We start from the raw sequence: 21905 nt of genomic DNA on the forward strand, positions 1-21905 counted from the left end.
ACGTATTGCTTTGTGTCAGGATGGGCCCAAGTCACGGAGGCTCAGGCCAAATGTCTGTTTAGGTCAGTGGGAGTCTATCGACTTTGGATCAGGCCTAATGTTTGGATCTGGAGCTGAACTTCCAAAAGTCTAGTCGCGCTTGCATCTTCTGGTGAGAGGGGCTTGGTTTGGCCTGGCTTTGAGATAGGAACCAGCTGCAAATGTAGGCCTCCAAACATGTTGTAGGAAAGAGGTTATAAAAGAGCCTCTTCTTGCTCAACGCATTTATTCCCCATGGGCCAGATTCCGACATCTTCATTAACACTGAGCAGAACCTTGCTCCGAGAGCAGTTCCATTGATTTGAATGGGGCTATTCAAGGAGTCAGCAAGTACCTAATGTCAGCAAGGGTAGCACCATCTAAGGGTCACATCTGTTTGCTTCACTGACATAAATGAGCTTTTTCTCCTTCCTGCTATTAGCACACACTGCTACAGAAAAGCACATTGGGTTCCCTTCTTCCCGGCACCTCTTCAGCAAAATTCTGGTTGCAGATTCCTCCTTACTGGTAATGTGGTAAGAAGCAAAAAGTGCAGGAGCTCAGTTTCTAGCCCTAACAGTTAGAAAAATCCTCCTGTGATAAAAGGAAGCTATGATGAGAAGGTCAGAGTTCCTTCCTGAGTATTTCTCTAATCACCTTTTGTCTGCTTTCCTTCCCAGACTTAAAAATAGTGCCTGGATGTGAAGGCAGAAAAAGGATGCTACTGCCTACCTACATGTTTTTGTAGCCATCCTTTCCTAGAGGTCGTTCTCCTGAGAGCCACAGTCATACTTAGTCACTTTAAATACTAAGTCTGCTGGTTTGGATCACTTTGACAGAACCAGGTAAGGGACCACTCCTGTGATTGCTGATAGAGGCAACTAGCTTTCTAGCATAGTGCCTGTGATGGGCAGGATGTATCAGCCTCATGAATTTCCTGTCTTGCTACCCTGAGTTCTGAGAGATCTCTGAAAGCTAGCTTTGAACTGGGCACTTAGACTATTAGACAGCTGAATGAATCCCAGATTTAGACACCTAGGTGTACCTGATTCACGACATGGAAGTTGTGCTCCTAACTCATATTCATGCTTTTCAAAACTTCACTAACACCCAACACCTGCACCTTCCAGGACAGTGACCAGCTCTTGGCCCTACCTGTTTCAGAGATGAATAATTGCAGAAGAGCAAAGCAAAGCAAAATCCATCCCCTCTGGATTCTCACGCCATTTTCTCTATAACCACATCAGGTCACCTCCTAGGCATGTAACTAAGGTTTGTCACAGGTAGATTTTCTTTTCCTTCTCCTTTCTCCAGGGAGGTAAGGGTATTTGCACTGTGATGTTAATATCATCATAACTATTTGCATTACAATTCCTAAGAAACAAGGCTGCTTAAACAGAGTGGCTGTGTCTGTAAGGACAGGCCAGCCAGTGTTAAGAGTCTCTTTCCAGTTATGAAGAATGCTAAATGTGCAGCTCCCGCAGGCTAGCATTTGCAAAATAAATGCACATGATTTTGCTAATGTCAACAGTGATCTGGTACCTGATAATTGTGTGCAGTGCTGCAGCGAGCCCAAGCAATCCATGTTCTCCTTACTGAAAAGGAGGGAAAAAGTCTCCACACTTACAATAGTTGGCTTTCCTCACCACTTCCAGCAGTTAGCATGATTTTTTAACTTGTTTTGTATAAAACTTCTTTCCTGCCATTTTTTCTTGGACTTATTCTAGACAGTGTTCTCAGATATTACAAACAGGTACCCAAAAGTCTGCTGCTTTCCCAGCAGGCACTTCAGGATTTTATGCGGGCAGCAAATTCCCCATTTTCCTGGACTCCCTCAGAAAACTAACTTGACAGTGTAACAAGAGTAAGTGAAGACTGTTGTTTGTCAAGAAAGACCTTCTGGGAGAGGTTAAGAAGAGGATAACCTCTGCTCTTTTACGTTCTACTCTGAATGGACAGATGAGCAGAAAACAGTTGCCAGTCCATAGAAGTACAAGGTCTGAAAGGGAACAGCTGAGTTCTGGAAAACTGCTGGCAGCAAAACCGGGATTATTAGTCATTTATAGGTTGGGAGGGAACGTAGTGGCAGGACGCGGAAGTTGGTGAAATAGTTTGTTTGCATACATTTCACATGCAGGAATGATTTTTATATGACCAGAATATCCTCAGGAGATGGTTCCTGCTTAAGACTTGAGACCTGTCCCCACTTTAGAGGATGTGGAGGAATGGGATTCTGGTGTTAAGTCCTGGCCTGATGCTCCCAGAGTCCAAAGGCTTTGCAAACACAAGTTCCAAGTGAGCTGGAGACTAATATATGTAAACACAGGGAGTACTGAAGCACTTTTTGGAGGCGGAGAGCAGGTTAAGCTGTTTTGTAAGATACAGCTAACGAAAGACCATTGTTGCCCTGAGGAGAAAGGAAGGGAATTGTATTATTTATGTATTACAAATGCAGCCACTAAGGCATAAACAAAGCAACTTGCACAAAACCAGACAAAGGAGGTTGCCGCAAAGTCAGCAGTTTCAACTCAGGTTTCCTGTGTCCCAAACTAGCACTTTAATCATCTTCCTTCTCTGTGAGAGAGAAACGAGTATCAGAGAACGGAGTGAGTCTCCACATTTTTCTAGCCCAAGACCGAACTGTGTCCATTGTTGGGACTAGCCCCCTAGGAGGAATTATTTCTATTCAATTTGTGTGTGTCACAGCCAGATAATGTACTGGGTGGTATTTCCCTCTCTTCCCCCAATCTTTCTCTTTTATGACCACATGACTTCACCCCCTCGTGTGAGTGACAGTACCCATTAGACTAGACTCTGATGCAAAACAGCTGTGTGGAGAGAAGGGGAGGAAGGGAGTGGGGAACAGCAATTTAGAAAACAATTAAGAACATCAATTCCAATTCATTTGCTTGGCCAGGATAAGTAATTTCTAAGAGGTAACTTGATCTGTAGTGGACCGAGATTAAAGGCGAACTCCATTATCTCTAGTTTACAGTCTGGAGGAATTTGTTTTAACTGGTTACCAAGGAGGCTGCATAAAAAAAAGAAAAAAGAAAAAAAAGAACCTTTGCCTAAAAACATCTAAAAAATCCTCCTGATTTCTTCTTTTAAAGGGCAAGCATAGATTTATTAACTCTCTGAGAGTATGGTTGCATTGCGTTGTAGGAGGAACAGTTCAGCTTTTGAAAACAGAATCCCTGTCTGCAAGAGCTGAGAGATGCATTTTATCAAAACCAATTTTGCCAGTTTTAAACTGCTGTTAAGATTTTGGTGTAAAGATAGATTAGAAACATGAGACATGGGTTTCAGAAGCAGATTCAGCATTCCACAGAGGAAGCAGCAGGATCTGGAGGAGAACACAGTCAGCTGAGCACTAGGCAGCCCCAAGTTTTCTCCTTCTGGCTTTGATGCTTTGACACTGCCGCACTCTCTGGCTGTGAAAGGCGATTCCCTGCACTGCTTTACCACTGCTGTGAGCGAAACAGTGGTAAAGTTCTTGGACACCTTTCAGAGGTGCTGTGAGACTCCACGAGTAAATACCCCGATGTCCCTTTGAATACTGAGAGTCTGAACCCAGGCCCACCATAGCAAGGGGTTGGAACCTAGCAGACACCAAGTTTTCTCCTGTATTCATGCTAGCATGTGGGAAGACACCAAAAAGCGAGTATGTGAGTGGGAGAGCCACTGATTCTTTACCATGGAAACCCCACATTCTAGGGCTCTCCCCTTCCACCTTCCTCAGCTCTCAGCGCTTTACCACAACCCTGTGTCTTTGCCCCAACTCCTGTGGGCCTTGATCCCTCATCCTTGTTTTGCAAAATACAGTGCTGTCAAGAAGCCAAGATGCCCTGCAACTCCAGACCATCAAATTGCTTCTCAGACCATCGCCGTTATCACTTGGAAAGCCCTGGTACTTGTCCTGGGCATTTCTCCCAGGAAGCCAGAAACAGCAGCCATTGTGCTTACAGGAACATAGAGGCCACACGTGTCTCTGGATCTAATGTGAGGAGCTCAAGGGTGGGGTAAAAGCAGACATGGAAAAAAACATCCGTGAGCTGGCTCGAAGTTCAGAGTTGGCCTTGGATCTGCATTTCCCTGGCTGGACCCAGACTTCTACCTCTCCTGTGCAACTTTGTTTGTCTTAGGGACAAACCGCATCTCTGCCATCATGAAATGGCCAGCCTGTGCTTTATACAGCTGCATCCCTGTTAGCTAGCTAAGACTCTGGGGTGATGTAATCACCTCAGTGGAAACAGGAGCTGAAGAATGTGATGTGATGAATTTTCCCGGACCACCAAATAAATTAAAAAGTAGGCTCCCAGCCCAGAAAAGTTACCCTCCCAAATAAACATGTCCCAGCCTCCATTCCTCACACACACTTACCTTCTTCCACACCAGGAAGCTGAGCTCCTCACAGACTCCATTACAGACCCAGAATGAACAGGTTCTTCCAGCCAGGCGGCATCTCCCATACAGTAATTGCTTTGGTATGGGCATCTGAGAACAAGACAGAACTGTATACACTAGAAATATTCTCTTTGCATAAACTTCTCAGTAGACTTACTTTTGTCTTGTTGCCAGGAAATGTATTTGGGGCCTCTTGCTAACTTCACATTTCTTTGATCAGAGGGACATGAACAGTTTGTTCCAATAGTTACAGGGAAAACGGCAATGAGAGGAACTGAGAAACTGGGAAGCCCCCTCTGAGCACATCAGCTCTGCAACAGCACATGAGAACACCCTACTCCACCATTCTCCTTGTGACAACCACACTTCCAAGGGTTGGAAACGAAAGGGTGGGAAGCGATCTTGCAAACGTGCTTCTCCAGAACAGGGAATGTCATGGTAGATAACCTTACAACCTGAGATCATTTAAGCAACACAATGCAGTGAACTCCAGGGTGAAAGAGGGGCCATTCCACAACCAACAGCAACAAGTGATTGGGGGAATCAGCAAACAGTCAAAACTGGTTTGTTGGGTGGGGCAGGAATTTCAGTCAGTGAAGCAAGAATATAGTCAGCCAAATTGGAGTGCAGCCAGGAAACGTGAGTTAACACCTTTCCTCTGCCAAAGAACACCACTAAGTCTGTAGTGACAGTGAATGGCCAGGGCCTTGGCCTCACAATCTGCTCTAAAACCTGCAAGGTGGGACATGCCCATTCTGTGCCCAGTTCAGGTCATGATTACTTTGTGGCATGAGACAAGGCACTTAGCTTCTCTTGGCCCCAACTTGTCTGTGTGCACAGCTCCTTGGGTTAGTACTCGCTTCCCTCCTGAAGCACGGTACCAGTTTGTTAAATGCCTGGTTCTCTTAAGAGGCAAGGTGATTCAGATAGTTCAAAGTACTTTATTTTTTGTCCTGGAGAAACCAGCCTCCTTCAGAGTCCCACTCATTAAGACAGCAGCCGTTGTAATCCAAGCTCCTTTGATGGAAAGGGTAAGTGGGGAGATTGCCAAAGGGAGGATTAGCTGATGGATGTCTTGAGCTGCAGGGGTGTTTCATATGGATTTGTGCAGGATTTTCACCTCAGCCGTCCTGGCTGGAACTCCCGTCCTACTGTACCAAGACACTCTCCTTGCAGGCCCTGCTCTGCCTCTAGCAGCAGTGAGGCCCTGGCTGAGGGCTGGTTGCTAGCTGTCATTTCATTCTCAGCTCCCTTGTGAAGGAAAGGTATGCAGCATGCCAAAGAAAACCTAGCCCCAGCTTGCGAAAAACTTACCTGTTGTAGTCATAGGGAAGTGGCAGCTTTGTCCAGAGACAGGATTGATTCAGGTGGGATTCCCAACTTGGCTACTCAGTGATATGATGCTCCGGGCCATTGTTTTCCCTTCTACAGTAGGGATTACCATATGCTCCTCTCTGCACTGCACCCTTTGAGACCTATGAATGAAAGTGCTGTAAGCTGCTTTGTGTTTTTAGGCCTAACCTTAAGTAAAGACATTTAGAAGGCACAGTTCCAACACATATTCTTGGACTATGTGATCGGCAGCAAGTTTCTCGCTACTCCCAAGTCAAAAGGAGTAGCACAATCCCTGGTTTTCTCCTGTCTATGACTCTGCCTCCTCCTTACTCGTCACCTTGGTCTTAATCTTTGATTTCTGCCACTGTGTTTCTATGGATACATCAAGCTATTTGTGTGCACTCATTGTTATGGGACAGAAAGGAAGGAGAATCTGCAAAGGCAGGTTAGACCCACTTCTCCATTCTCTAGTTATGTGAGAGTTTTCATTTGAAAGAACAACTTTCTAACGTTCACAGTGCAGTTAAGCCTTAAAGGGTGTTAACTACAAACAAAGGTTATTATTTCCTAAAATGTCATTAGTGGAAAGCCATTGTTGTGGTTTAATCCCAGCCAGCAACTAAGCACCACGCAGCTGCTCACTCACTTCCCCCCCCACCCAGTGGGATGGGGGAGAAAATCGGGAAAAGAAGTAAAACTCGTGGGTTGAGATAAGAACGGTTTAAGAGAATAGAAAAGAAGAAACTAGTAATGATAATGATAACACTAATAAAATGACAACAGTAATAATAAAAGGATTGGAATATACAAATGATGCACAGTGCAATTGCTCACCACCCGCCGATCGATGCCCAGTTAGTCCCCGAGAGGCGATCCCCCCACCTCCACTCCCCCCAGTTTTTATACTAGACGTGATGTCACACGGGATGGAATACCCCGTTGGCCACTTTGGGTCAGCTGCCCTGGCTGTATCCCCTCCCAACTTCTTGTGCCCCTTCAGCCTTCTCGCTGGCTGGGCATCAGAAGCTGAAAAATCCTTGACTTTAGACTAAACATTACTTAGCAACAACTGAAAACATTCTTCTCATACCTAGCTCAAAAACATAGCACTATACCAGCTACTAGGTAGACAATTAACTCTATCCCAGCTGATACCAGGACAGCCATTCTCACAATGGTTTGAGGATGAAAATACTCCAGCCTGTCAAGTCTCCTGCTTTCTATGTCAAACATCCCTCTCCTTTCCCGCCACCAACTTTGCAACTCACACATGCCCAGCATGAGGCCACAGCTTCTTTCTGGCTCCTGATCCCAGGTGCTAGATGCTGCTCTGTCCACTCCTGTCTGACAAGCAGGGCACAAAGCCAGAGGGGAGCAAGGCACTCTATGCCACTCTCTGTGTGCTGCCAGTGCCCTAGCACTTCTTTATCACACAGGATTACAAATCCATCCATGGGTGCGTGTCCACTCTTCTGTCACAGGACCCAGTAGAGCAGAGCGTAGGACTGCTTGTAATGTTGTTAAGAGGTTCCCTTGTGTTGTTTTTAGCAGAAATTTGAGTTGCTTGTTTTCCAGCAGAGTATCAGTTACAAAACCAACACCGAGCAGAAAGGCTTTTTTGAGAGTGCGGGCTCTGTTTACCATGTTAATTTCAGGGAAAGTTATTTGGGAGGACGGAGGAAGTAGTTAATTCCTTGTTTACCATGCTGGAAACCCAAATCCCCTCAGTTTATACAAATAAGAAGAAAATGGCTCAGTCGTATGAGCACATGGCTGTGACTAAGGAGAGCTGGGTTTGTTCCCTGCTCTAACGCATCGGACCCTTTTCCCTCAAGGTTTCCCTCAGGGTGAGATTCAACTCATTTAACATTAGGTATATGGTCCCAGCTTAAGACCAAATCACTGATTGGCAGAGAGAGACAGGATATTCCTAATGTCAGATTTGTCCAATGGCATCAGATGGACTGAAAAGTCCTGCAGAGCTAGTGGCCTTGCTTCCCCGATTATCAGGCAGTTGTAATAACCAGTTAGACTAAACAGCTGAAGTAAGATGAGATGAACGTACTCTGTTTTCTGGGGTTCCCATACATGCAATGAAGCTAACTAGTTCTTCCCCACCTGACAGTGGGGTGGAAAGGATCAGTGTACTAATTATTACAACATGCTCTGATGCTGAGATGCTGGAGGCCATAAAAGCCTAACTGTAAATAGATCTGTCTACCTGAGAAGGCAGTGACAGAGACTAGTCCACTAGTTCCTAAATCCTTTCTGTTTGGTACGTGTACCTGTCCTGGCTGTTGCATGGCTGGTTTGGATCACTGCAATGATGTGCTCAGCCGTCTTTTATGAGGTGGTATTTCTCTCCTTGCTGTAGAGAATGCAGTCTGTTGGGGGAGACAGGACAAAGCTGCTTATGCTGAAAGAGCCCAGAAAAAGAGAGAATTAATTACTGATCTCAGCTACGTTAGAGCAAAGGCAGGGTTTGCTCTGCCCACTGAAATCAGAATTACTGCATGCTGCAAACTGAAGGTGCTATCAGCCATCAGCTTGGGGATTTACAAGACAGAGGAGAACAGAACAACAGGGACCAAATCCTACCTGAGCAGTGAAATGACTTACTGTAGGGTGAGAAAGTACTCACTTGCTCAGGGTCCCTCTGCCTTGGCATCTAGACAGCTAGGGATGATACCATAGCCTACTCATAGGCAGGGAGCAAGTCAGATGATAGCAAAATGGCTCTACAGACACTATCCGAACAGGAGCCTCCTCAATGGTCTATGTTTTGCCTTTGCTAAGTGGTCAGGGCTGCCTCTCTCACCAAATCAAGGCAACCCAAATATGGTTCCTCTGGGAACTTTAATGTTTTACTGAATCACTTAGTTTCTCTTGATGACTGCTGCTTCAGAGTCTCAGTTGCTGGATCCCAGTGGGGATTTTGTTGATGGGGGTTTATTGACTTCTTGTTACCTTGAAGTTACTGCAGTGGCAGGAGTCACAGGTAACTCCTGGAGTCTGTTTATTTTATGGGTTGGATTTTTAAGAGTTTGTCAATGGTACCCTCATTTTAGGAGAAGGCACTTGTTTATTTAGCAATGCAGTCACGTACTGATCCATAAGTAAAACTAGTGTGTTATTTAATAAGACCCAACAGAGGGTCAACCCTGGCTTATTGCTAAACTGATCAATCCAGAGTGCAAAAAGCACCCCTCAGGAAACTCATCATGTCTATCTGGGGGAGGTACAAGCCAAATATCAGTGTAATTTTGTACTCTACCGAGTTTTCAGGAGTATCCATGCCCATACCTTCTGAAAGGAAAATGCTAAAAGGTCCAAGATGGACTAATTTCTGACAACCTTCACTTTGGTCCTCAGTAGAGGCTTTCAGAGTTGTAAGATTTTTACAGCTAGGGCTGCAGATCCAAGTTCCGCATCTGTGGGAGAAATAACAGACTTGAATGCACTGAAGACCAGTCTCACAGCAGGGTCCATGAATTCCCATACACTCGAGCTGGAATTCATCTCACCTCACTTAAACACTTAAGAATGACTCGTCTGAACCTAAGACAGTCCTGTAGGGTCCTTATACAGCTGAGTATATGAGATAACCGTTGCAGGAGGGAAGAAGCTTTCTGGGAGGAGCTGATCTCTCCCCAGTGACTATCATGGGAAGTCTTGACAAGCACCTTAACCTCAGAGAAGTGTCTCTTAGATGTCAAAATTAGGTGAGAAGCATCTCACCCCTGGTGTGCTCTCTGATTACGTGCAGTCTTAGAGAAGGGAGCCACAAGGTCATTAGGTCATCTTAGCTGATCCTGTCTAGCACATTACAAAATCCTCACATGACTGAGAGGCTTAAGATACAAGCAACATTAATTCAAAGAGGTTAGGGCAGATCTGAGTGGGTTTTACAAGTGAGACATGCCAGGTGTCACCCAAGGGATCCTGCCATGGAGTCCTGGGATGGAGCCAGGTTGAGCAGATGACATATCCAATGCTGATCCAGCAACAGTTGCGTTGGCAAACAGTGCTGGACCATTTCTTTGTGTGGCTGGGGATCTAGATTACATAGCAGCCCCTGTTCCGCTGCAGCAGATGCCTTGTGAAAAGCTGGCAAGCCACACATATTCCAAGGACCACAGGTCACCTTGGCCAATACAAACTGCATATATTCCACATGTATGCATATACGTCTGTAAAACTGTTAACCGTGCGTGTACACACAGAGAGAAATCTTCCAAACAAAGATTTTGAAGCTAGATCTGTGATTTTTTACTTTCTGGAGTTGATGATGCTGTATGTTTGTTATTCTGTTATTGGAGGAATGTAGGAGGATTTGCACACTGGACTATTGCTCCAGCAGCAGTGGCAGCTGGAATTGAAGCTGCTCCCAGCAGTGTCAGGCTGCATGTGCACAAAGAAGGCTGCTCAGAAAGTGTTGCATACCACTTTGTAGAGGCTTGGCAGCACTTGTGGCGTGTGCCACTTTTTGGGAATCTCTGCTACAGATCTGGAAGAGACAGTCTCTGAATCAGGATTTTACATTCACAGGGCATTGTCAAAGGTTAGGGAGAGGGGAACAATTAGGCATAATGTACCAACAAATCAGTTCAAGTCACTGTAAAGTGGCACAGTTGAATGGAGCTTTCAGGACTTTGCTATTGCTTGGATCTTTAATACACGTATCTAGAATGGGATGAATGCATGGTCCGGCCATGACTGTCTTCTGCATGGGCCAGTTCTTCTCCACTGGCTGCAAAGAGAGCCTAGACAATTATCTTAGACAAGACACCTACGTTTAGGTGTCTCAAATCAAGTGAGATTATTGGTACCTAAGATGCCTACATCTCCCTGAGGGGTTTTCAAAGACATGCTGATGCTAAACTTTGAATTGGCCAAATGCTTTAGAAATCCCTCTAGGTGCCTACCTCCGCTGACAGGCACTTAAATGCTTTCAAATTTCATCTCCTAGATAATCCTGAAAATGTAGTCTTTTGTGAAGCTGAGGTTCCTACAAGCCAAATCTTCAGAGACTTACAGGCATCTTCAAATGCCTCTAAAAACCTTACTCTCAGGAGCCTGAAAATACCACAACAGGTTGAAATGCCTGCAAAATCAACATTTTTGGAAGAGATACAGGGAAGAGAGACTTTCCACCAATTTTCTGTCTTTATTTTTGCTGCAGGCATGCACAAGGTTGTTCTTCCAATGCTTTGAAAGGAACAGAAGCTGTTTATGTTCATGAGCACAAAGTTCAGCCTGAGCCCTCTCTTTGCAGGACATATCATAGGTTGGCCTAATAAGCAGGCTAACCACAACCATGCTGTTTCAATCTGCTCCAAGCACAACCAGAGTAAGTTTATGTCTGTCTGCAAAACACTCTGTAGTTCCTGTAGTGGCCTGATTTGTGGAGGTGTTAATCACTCGCAGCTACCACTTAGGTAAAAGCTGTAATGTGGCCCAGATCACCCTTCCATGCCTCAGTTTCCTCATCCCAAACACAATGGTAACACATGCTTCAAGGTCTAGGGATGTACAGTGTCACACAAATATTGTTATTTATGGTGATGAGGAGAACGTGAGCTTTGTTTGGTACAAAGGTCTGGGAGTGCTTACTTGACAACAATTGAAAGAGACAGGTATTAACCTGTATGTTTGAAATACAGTGTGTTGTTATTGCTCTTAGATAAACAGAATTACCTCCTCTTAAAATCAAAGGTAATCTGTTTTACTTCAGTGAGATGTGATGATGACCACAGAGAACAAATCATTTTTGGCAAGTGGAGGAGGGATTTTCTTGGCAAGTTGGAAGAAGCATCAAAGAAAGAGAAGAGGGATGGGATGCAACACAACTGGTTTTAATCACACATAACAGTCAAGTTCCTCTGGACAGGCCTACTGTCTGATATGCCATTGTAAACGCTCTGGGGAGCCTGGATTAAGAGAATGGAAAAAACAAGTGAATGGCATAAGGTACTGAGGGCACTCAGTGGAATAACTGGCAAAGCTTTTGTCAGTTAGCATTATGCAGTGATGTATCGCTCCCTTTAATGTAGTGTCTCAATACCATGACTTTGATTTTTAATCGATGTTTGCTTATCCAAGTCCATGCCTTTTTCTGGTTTTGACAGTCACAGCTCCTCAGATCATACTGCACTTCCGTTTGACATTAACAATGAAGATGCTGAATTGGTTATAACAAGGATGCATTTTCATTCCCACTGTACAACCACCAGGGAGAGGGGAGACTCTCTTATTTCAAGCCAGTTCAGCTCTGAGGTGGTCTGAATTGCTCTGGAGGTGCCAGTTTCTTCTTGCCTGTCAAAGAGCCTAAGGTGGCTGCTACCTAGACCAGGCACACTGCAAGCTGCCTGAATGGATGGGATATGTCTGGAGAAAAAGAGCTTGGGCAAATACTTCTTGACAGGACTGTTCCTCTTGAAATGACTGTTTCCTCTGGAAATTGCTGATTTGGTTCACTAAATTTGGGGGCAGGGAACGTACTGATTTTATTAGCGTATTCTGTAGGAAACTAATGTTTCACTTTGACTATTACAATACTATATAATGTATTATATTATCATCTCACATATCAATTTAGACTAGATTATATAAACATCCAAACAAGAAAGCCAAACTAAAAATAATTGATATGATCATTTCAGTATTTTCTGAAACAAAATATTTTAGAACATCCATTCAGTGATATGTTTCAAAATGATGGCACTCTCTTCCAATTAGGAATGAAAGGACATTTGTAATGTCTGAGTTGCCTTCAGAACACGAACAGCTTGAGCTTTGATGGTTGCTGGAGCTGCACAGTTGGGATCACTGTTCAGACTGCTGTAATAATTGCTTCCTTACATTTTGTTTGGGTTGCAGTAGCATTTGGGGGCTACGGTCAGGGCTTGAGGATCTCTTTTGCAAGGAAGCTCACATTCATATAGTAAAAATAATACTTGGCCTTCAGTCACACAGAACAGAAGCACTGGACATGATATGGGGAAACCAAGCATTGCCAAGAGCTTTGGTGGTGACATGGCAGAAGTGGGCTCTACTGCACTTCTGCTAAGCATTTACTTGAGTAGTGGTTGCCTGGGGGAAACATCTGATTGAAAGACTAATTGGGTATTTCACTAATCATCTGTCAGTGGTGAATGAGGGCTTCAGCTTGAAGGATCCTGAATGTTCTGTGAACCTTGCCTCAACCAGGGTCTTGATCTTGGATTAAATTACTGGTAATGCTGAGATCAGGAACCAGTCTTCAATGAGCACCAAACAAATGGGATTCAAACTCCCACTGCATCTGATGAGCTAAAGACTTCTTTAAATACATGGTTTAAATAACCTGAAAGTTGAGGCAGAGCAACTGAGTTGATTATCCAGTCTTTGAACACCAAAAAGCAACTGATACACAGATGATTTCTAAGCAAGATCTTCTGTTTGAAATTTGTGATTCATTATTATTATTATTATTATTTACTATGGTAAAGTCCAGAGAGCCCTGAACTTTAAAGCCAAGAATGGCCCTTACCCAAATTCATGAACATTTAAGGGTGGCCTACACTGGTTGACTGGGAGTTCTTGAATTAAAATGTACTTTGGAAAAGGAGGAAACCAAAATATTATTCAGTCTGCAGCAATCTCATGCATTTAAGCCCCTGGAGGGCTTGTGTTTCTTTACTCTTGGGGTTCATTATGTCACCAGAAAAGCTTTAATATTTTACTGTGGAAGCAACACAGCCATGAAACATTAATTTCCAGGAATGTGGGAACCATGAAATATAGGGTTTTCTACTAAATTAAGATTTTACTTGTCTCTGTTCTCACATAGTTAAGGGAACCAATTTTCATTATATTTTTACGTATATGTACTCTGGAAATTCAAATAGGAAAGATGTACAAAATAAGGCAACAACATTTTTACCTTGAAAAATGTATTTCACTGATAACAATACCAGTCATTTATATTCTACCTTTTATCCTAAACCACTTTACATTCTATATCCATCTTGGAACCACGTCTCTCATTACTGAACAGCACCCACTCTGGTGTGTAAGTTAACAGCTGATATATTCTGCCCTGTGAGATGTGGCAGCTGTTTAGATTTCTATGAAATTGTTTATTTGTATAAAGTTGTTTACTTCCCTATTTCCACAATGCTGTTCTCTCACCATTGTAGAGACCAACACCATTCAGATACTCCTGGCACAGACATGATTGTATTAGGATCTCCAGCAGTCCCCAAGTATTCTGCACCATGGCAGATGTCTCTGACTGGAAGAAAAAAGGTGAAGGACAAATTAATTTGTAATCCATGTAAAGGTCTTTTAAATATTCTCCTGTTATTCCTAACCAGTGTTACTAACAATAGGACTGATGCCTCTTTCCTGTAAAACAAATGACTGTGTTTCCTTCAGATATCTACACATTCTCATATGCACACAAAGACCACAGCAAGTTTTAGCAGCCTCGGCAGAATGAAAGCATTGTAGTGGCTAAAAGGGAATTTGAAGCGCTTAGTTCTGGGGACAATTCCAGAATGTAAGTGTTCACCTAGGGTTTTTAACAATGTTATATACTAAATTTACATTCATTACCAGTTGATTAGAATGGAAGAATTAGCCAAAACATTCCAGAAGCATCTGTGTCATGGGAACCATAGGTTTCTAAGCTATATGAAATGCCAGAATATTCACCAAATCACCAGGGTTGTTTTCCTTAATGCTACAATTAGCGATGGCACATTAAGAGAACAATTACTGGATAAGATCTGATGGCAGGAAGCCCTCCACCATAAACTGGAAATTCTCAACATGTGCAACCATATTGCTAGAGAAGATGAGTTGTGCAATTAAAACCAAAACTGGAGATTTGTTATCAAAGGATGGCAAAATATACTAAAATCCAGCTGAGACGTTCCCTGATCTCGTTATCTTCAGGCTTCTATGCGAGTTAATCTAACACAGATGACAATATTTGACACAGACAATTGTGCCTACAGTCATGTGGAGGATGTTTTATAGAACCCCTTTCTATCAGAACATGGAGGTTTGTCATAATGCAACTTTTTAAAAGTTTGCTAAATTTTGCCAGAATTGCATTTCAGGGGAATGAAACATGATAAAAATTCTGACAGAGTCAGAACAGTCCATTCTAACGTCATTATTAATTTCTAAAATTTTGAATAAGCCATATTTAATTTGCTTTTTACTGCATTTAATAATATTTTAAGTGCAAATTATTTTAAAAGTCCAAAGCAAAATAAACATTTGTTTTTGTCTGAATGAAAAATTTTAATCAACTTGGAAAAGTCTGTGGTTGTGTGGTTTTCCTTCCTAAAGAATTTCAAAATTCTCCCTTGTTGTCCTCATTCAGAATGAAGCAGAATTTCAAATTCTGAATGTTTTTGCAAAATGAACTTCTGTCCTCCCACAGTACTTTCTGCACCTATATGAAGAGGACAAGAAGCTTAATTTGTAATTTCTGTGAGCCTTAAGGAGATGGTATGTGTGTTAGTATTTTCAGATCCAGGCTTATACAGCTGCTGTTTGAATATAAATCATAGATGCTTTTGGGTTACGCTAACACCCTCTGCAGTTTAGTACAGTTGTTAATTAATACAATACTGTATTAGTTCTTCTTACAGTCTTACTATTAACACCCCATGAAATCCCATTAGCTCTGCATATGGTGCCAGACTCGTTCTGAATGTGGGAAAGAAAGAAATTTACAGTGGTATGAATAATAAAGAGAAGCTTTCAAGTGGTTTCCACTGTGAACATTTTGAAAAAAATATTTTCCAGAATGTAATTTGTGGGGCAATCTTTTCACAAAATTTCAATGCAAACATGCATGTATTTATCATTTAAGTTTTCCTCTGGAGTGCGAAAACCTTTACACACCACTATTGTTCTATGGCAGAAACATCAGGAAGATAAAATAGTTCCTAAAAATGGAAAATTAACCAGGTTGTCTTATTGTCCAAACTGACAGAAATGAAAAAAAAAAACCAAACCAAAAAAAACCCAACTGCATAGCTGATGCCAACAAATGGATAAAATCTTCCTTGCATTTTTTGCTTAAATATTTTAAAGTACAGATAGTGATGACAGTCAAAATTTGGGTTAGATTTTCCAGAAGTTACTTGAATTTCCTGCTTTAGTGATCTGACAGATCCTTCTTAAATTCCAAGAAGATTTAAGTGCTATGACAAAAACCAGGGTGATTTGTTAACACCTCATACAGGACACTCCAAAATGAATTAGCCACTACAGAAACTTCAGACCCAATTATTTTCTATTATTTGAGTTTTGTCCAGTATTAACTCCTTAATCAAAGAGAGATCTGACAAGGAGCTGTTAGAAAGGCTTTTAAAAATGGACAGAATGATGAAGCAGGCAGGTTTTAGAAGCAGACTATTCCCTGAAGCTGGCTCAATTGTAATTCTCTCCTGATCCTTCAGGAGTTGCTGCCCTAGAGTTATAGTAGTAGCAGTGCATGGTTAGGAGGATTCTAGTAGATGCTTTTCTCCTTCCCAGTCCTGTGGTTCATCCATAGTCCAGTCTCTGCAGTCTCACTATGCAATCAGGAATGGCCAGGGCCTTTCTGCATGGCCAACATCCAGACAGGGACACACTGCTCAGGGAATCCCTCCTGCCTCTCCTCTCGTAGGATGGTGAGTCCACTCATTTCAATGAGGCTGTGGAGGATGTTCAGGTCTCGGATCACACTACTATCCAGACAATCCAGGATACAGCCCTCCCTGGCTACATTGTCCTTGAGAATGATAACACCATTATCCTTCAGGCCACTCTGGCACCGGATGAGAAACTCCAGGAGATCTTTATCTGTCAGATATCCTACAGATGAAAAGATGGAAAATAGATCACTATTAACCATTCAAACAGACTCCCCCGTACACATCAGAATGGTGCCTTGATCTGAGTCTCCATTCCCTATTTATTGCAGAAGTTCTAGTCCTATGAGATTTAATTATGAAATCTTGGGCAAATCAACAAGATCAACAATTACAAACTCAAATCAATATTTAGGATCCATATTAGCAGTAGCAACAGATGTGGACAGAAGTCAATGGGAATAGTGGAGAAAATACTGGGTGCTGAAGGGTTCTTTAATCTGGTGGTTAAAGTCATAATAAGAATCAGTGGCAGGAAGCTGGAGCCAAACGAATTCATACTGGAAATAAGTGACAACTGTTTAACAGTGTAAGTAATTACCCATTGGAAACTACCAACAGAAGTGGTGTTTACCACCTCTTGAAGTCCTCAAATCAAGTGTGGTTGAATTTCTGAAGATACGTTTTAATTGAACACAAACTACTGGCTCAGTACAAGGGTAAAGGAATGAATATAACAGCTTGTGACATACAGTAGGTCAAACTAGATAATCTAACAGTCCCTTCTGTCTTTTACTGCTACAAATCTCTGTAACTTTGTGTAACATTATGTATCCATCAAAGGAGTTCTGGATCAAAGATCCAGTGAGGAATGCAAGACCTTCCACACTGCTAAATAAACTCTTTATATTACCCCATACTGTTGTGATTTCTGCATATACCATATACATTTAAAAATAGTACTTTTTTCAATTTGTTATTGAGATTGTGTTATTTATCCTTCCTTCTCAAATATCAATACTTCTGTTATGTTGAGATCAGTAGTGCAGGGCTCAGAGAAGAGCAAAATGAGAACTCTCACAAGTGAAACATCTAAAATGAATTAACAAGGACAGGTGGTCAGAAACTGAAAGACTTGAAAAAAAATTGTTTGTGTTTTCTAGTAAAAATATTTCGTTTTCTTGATAGAAGATTTAAACTTTTATAAATGGAAGTTGTCATTTCAAAACCACATTTTGACATAGCACGTCAGGTTTCTTTAACCACCCCCCCAAAAAAAAGAAAAAGAAAAAAACCCCAAAGCCTAAAGCTGAATACCTTTCAAGTTGAAGAAAAATGGTAATTTCTATATGAAATGTAAACTTGCATTTTTATTTTTTCATAAAATAATAGCCTGGGCTCATATACTTAAGCATACATAAGGCAAATCAAGATTGCATTGGCAAGACTCATTGAAGCTTCTGAACACCTAATTTGGAACTTAATGTTCTCATACATTAGCTTTTAGCCTACTTTCCTAAGAAAATGAGATCTTCGTGGTGTTGCTCTCTACTAGACAGTCCTACCCTCACTCCACCAAAAAGTGCTGAGCTTGTTGGCATATTTCAGCCAAATTCAAGATGGGGATAGAAGTTTGATTAATACTTAAGATCACTACATAATTCATTGAAACTGATGGAGGAAGGAGATTCTGTGTCTGTGCTAAAGAGAAGGCATATGCTCCCTTCATTAGCAGCCACATAGCTGATCAGCACAGCCTCAGACAAGTCTTAGTTCATTCAGTTTCATGTTGACTCAGATTTGCTCAAAAGATGAGGCAGGAGCTACATTTACTTCAATGACTAGTTATTCAAGAAAAGCAAAAATACAAAGGAAAATGATACTGTTCTGAAGCAATTTGCTTGTAGAGTTATAAAGACCTGTTCTAAGAAGCTCAAGTTTCATTACTTTTTAAGACTACGTGTAGAGGACAAGTAAGTGCTCCTGAATAAAACCATCTTCTGTGCTAATCTCTCTACCTTTATCTTTCTTTTTGCCTAGCAAGAAACTATCTCCAGCATTTTGGAGAGAAGGAATTGTTCAGGCCTCCTCTTCTGCTTTAGAATAATGACTTCTGCCAGCTGAAACTGCACCATGGACACTTAGGTTCACAGACTAGGAGAAAACCTTCTTTCTGGAAGGACAGTTAGGCACTGCAGCAGATTTTCTAGAAAACACTAAGTATCTTTTTTTTTTTTTTGTGACGAACATAGCCCACATTATCTGACTGCCAGTTTGCGGCTCTTAATGCTGCAGGGCATTCACTGGGGTGGCTGCAGGAGAAGAAGCAGATATTTCTTACATGAGAGGGTACGGTAGGACATAGCTAAGTGAACCTGTTTGATAAGCATCACTGCATGTATAAGATACGATCTGGTTTACAGGTATTGGTGATTTCACTATGGTTTTTTTCAGATTGTTTCCTGAAATACCCCCAAGTCTGGATAATCATCAGATTCAGAAATCCCTTCTCACAGGTGAGGCCAACCCCGTGTATCTGTCTGTAGCACCAGCAGCTAAGAAGGAGGGTTCCTGCTCAAGAAAACCCATATATAAGGCCTTCTCCTCAGCTGCACCTTAGTATGCAAGCTACTCTCCAAGAACATGTACCTTCCTCCAGTACATGACCTGAAAAAAACCAACTTGATTTGTACCCACTGTGCATGTGGCTGGGGAGAACTCTCATAAGTCTCTTGTGAGATTTTAGGAAGCAGTCCCAAAGATTTGAGAACATCCTTTTACAGCTGCACCATTCTTTTAACAAACTTTAGCACAGGCTGTATAGTTCTGTGAGATGCTGGGCTGGATGAATCATGCTGAACTAACCTGAAACCCACTGAATCCAGATGACATCATATCTTTGTTGGGCTGGAGTGAATTCCTGGAGGCTTTTGCAATAATACATCTCTACTCTGTCCTCCTTGCCCTGCAGGTAGTTTGGAACCTCAGCCAGGAAATTCTCCATCATATCCACCAGTTCCACGCTCTTGAAAACTGGTAACAGGACATGCTTGCTGATACGACCTATCCCAGAGCCGCAGTCCAGGGCGCGGTTGGTGCCAGCTTTCCCCACCCCCTGTGGGATACAAGAAGATAATTTGAAATGTGAAAAATACCACCTGAAAAATCATAGCAACTGTGTTACCTGCTATGGCCTTTAGTCCACCAAGCCTAGTATCTCGTCTCCTTATTTGTGCAGGGCTGTTGCAAGATCGATAAGAACCTGGGATAGTATCAATACAGCTTTGGGTACCTCTGTGTGAGCCAACCTGGGCTGCTATGTTCCCAGGCTGCTGTTGATGGGACTTCCTCACTGCAGCCCTGCATTTATTGCTGTACAGTAAGTTTTTGCTTGGTATAAGAAGAGACATAATCTTTCACAAGCACCTAGCTTTCTCAGAAGATCCACTGGTCTTTGTAAAGTCCTTGCCACTTCATCTGTCAAATATTCATACCTCACAACCAACTACATGGCTAGATAAGCCTCATTCTGAGCCCTGTAAAGGCCTAACAAAAAAGTAAGCATATACCAAATACTGCATGCAAGAAGGAACTTCTGCAGCACAGAACTCCCAAAGTGCTCATGGACATCTCTGCAGATACACAGCATCCTTGGGATCAGAGTGTGGTTTTCAAAACAAGCTGTGTTTGAATGTAGCTCTTGGATTTGTAGGTAACTTATGCCAACTCAAAAAGTTTGGACTGGAGCATATACAGAATTTCTTTTTTAGGCATAGAGACAAGAAAGATGATTGAGTAGGTTTTGCTTAACTGTTCTTTTTTTCTTCATAAATATCATTCTGGACAGAGACATGAAAAAATGTGGCACAAAGGCTATGTCTATGAGAAAATAATGAGTCACTGTTAAAGGAGCTTTAAAATGAAAGCTGTATTTCACCCCTAAAGCTTCCATTCTAGCTATAAAAAGGCTCTAAAGGGCCTGCTGCTGTTCTGTAAAAAAGAAATTGTAAGTCTGTACATGCACTGACTGTGGGATTGGAGCTCCCCTGGCCAAAGTTATCTGTTAAAGAAATATATTAAAAGCAAATGTAAACACCTTTTCCCTGTCCTCTGGAACTGAGTGTTGAAGTGAAAGCTATGGGCCAAAGTCCCTGCTGCAGCTTCACTGCTCTTAAAAGAAATAAGGCCAGGAAGAATCTTGCTCTTCCTGCTTATTGGGAGACACCCTCTGTAATGACCAAGCATAAATCACATAAGTCACTGCTTTTTTGGCCTTGCTTCAGTGGGTAATTCAGTAGATTATTAAGGTCAAAGGACAGTACCGTCAATGACATGACTATGAATAGCCCAGCTGAGCATCTGGTTACATAGAGTAACTGTAGAAAGAGCACAAGGACCTCAAAGGCTCTCACCAGTTTCCAGTGCTGCTGGTCCCAATTTGTATACCTAGGAAGATTAATCTCCCGATGTGTGCAAGAGTCCACAAGCCTTCAACCCTATTGGACTCTGGAGACTACCTGTTTGTAGTTAGCCAGAAAATGTGAGCCATTCTTCATTCACAGGCTGCACGTAGGACCATGTGGCTTTTACTGAGGACCAGACTAAGCTGTAACAAGGAGTTCATGAAAGGAGAAGGAACTGTGTCTTGGATCTTTATAAGGTGGATTTCCATATTGTTTGCTGGCAGATACATACAGGCCTACATTGCTGTGATTAAGTAAAAATCTTTGAGAAAGCTGGTGAGAAAACCAGGATGATTTACCAAAACAACCAACAGAATTTGACAAAAAGCCATATAACTTCTCTGACGTTTGTGTTACAGAGAACCTACAGTCACAGTACCTCACTCGAAACAGGGAATTCATCTCCCATGATGTGTCATGGGAAGGACCTCTGATGACACATCTCCATTTGCCATTGAGAAGAAGGAAAGGGAACAATCATGGGAGATGAAGCTTGATCCCACACTTCGCTGAAAGGGAGCAAGAGCATCAGGCAGTCAGTTGAGAAGCCCTGTGAAGCACCATGGCTCCATTTGTAATGAAAATGTTGACATAATTCCATGTTCAGTTAATATATTTTCAGTTTGGAAGTGCTCAGAGCTTTGACAGGGTATTAACATTTTCTTTGGAAGGCAATCATTTTCCCAAAAGCCTAATTGAGTTGAAAATCAGACTCCTTATTTAAAAAAATAGTATAAGTGAAAATTTTAAGCCAGAACAGGCTTCAAAATTTAAGACTGACTGCTCCTCCGATTACCTGCTTCCCATTACTCAGAATCATTATCATTTAGGACACATACCCACTCAAAAATTCTTCTGTAAAGCTAAATAGGGCACTCACAAATTTCCTTAGGGATAAAAGAGCTGTGGAATATGTTCCCGATGCTACTTCAGGTCTTGGAAGGGCAGGGAGGCAGTGTAGATATGTAGGATAAAAAAACCCCAGAGTTCAGAAATAGATAAAAATCACACTGGTTTTCTTTCTAAATTAAAAAAAAAAAAAAAA

General features: G+C 42.2%; 1 protein-coding gene across 2 annotated transcripts in view; it reads right to left on the bottom strand.

The window, feature by feature from the left end:
• The window catches only part of METTL11B (methyltransferase like 11B), a 64642-nt gene that overhangs the window by 14336 nt on the left and 28401 nt on the right, over positions 1-21905 (bottom strand). The window contains exons 5-10 of one of the 2 annotated variants that reach the window (XM_030032612.2): positions 19263-19512; positions 13933-16620; positions 9064-9191; positions 8046-8176; positions 5740-5900; positions 4402-4515 (exon numbers count right to left, since the gene is read on the bottom strand). In XM_030032612.2, coding sequence (XP_029888472.1) covers positions 16346-16620; positions 19263-19512 — 525 coding nt within the window. In that variant the 3' untranslated portion in view covers positions 4402-4515; positions 5740-5900; positions 8046-8176; positions 9064-9191; positions 13933-16345. Of the gene's footprint in view, positions 1-4401; positions 4516-5739; positions 5901-8045; positions 8177-9063; positions 9192-10907; positions 16621-19262; positions 19513-21905 lie in introns of those variants that run through there. The other variant, XM_030032613.1, reaches the window with a different exon arrangement.

The sequence above is a fragment of the Aquila chrysaetos genome, chromosome 12 (genome assembly GCF_900496995.4).
Source record: "Aquila chrysaetos chrysaetos chromosome 12, bAquChr1.4, whole genome shotgun sequence".
NCBI classification, from domain to species: Eukaryota; Metazoa; Chordata; class Aves; order Accipitriformes; family Accipitridae; genus Aquila; species Aquila chrysaetos.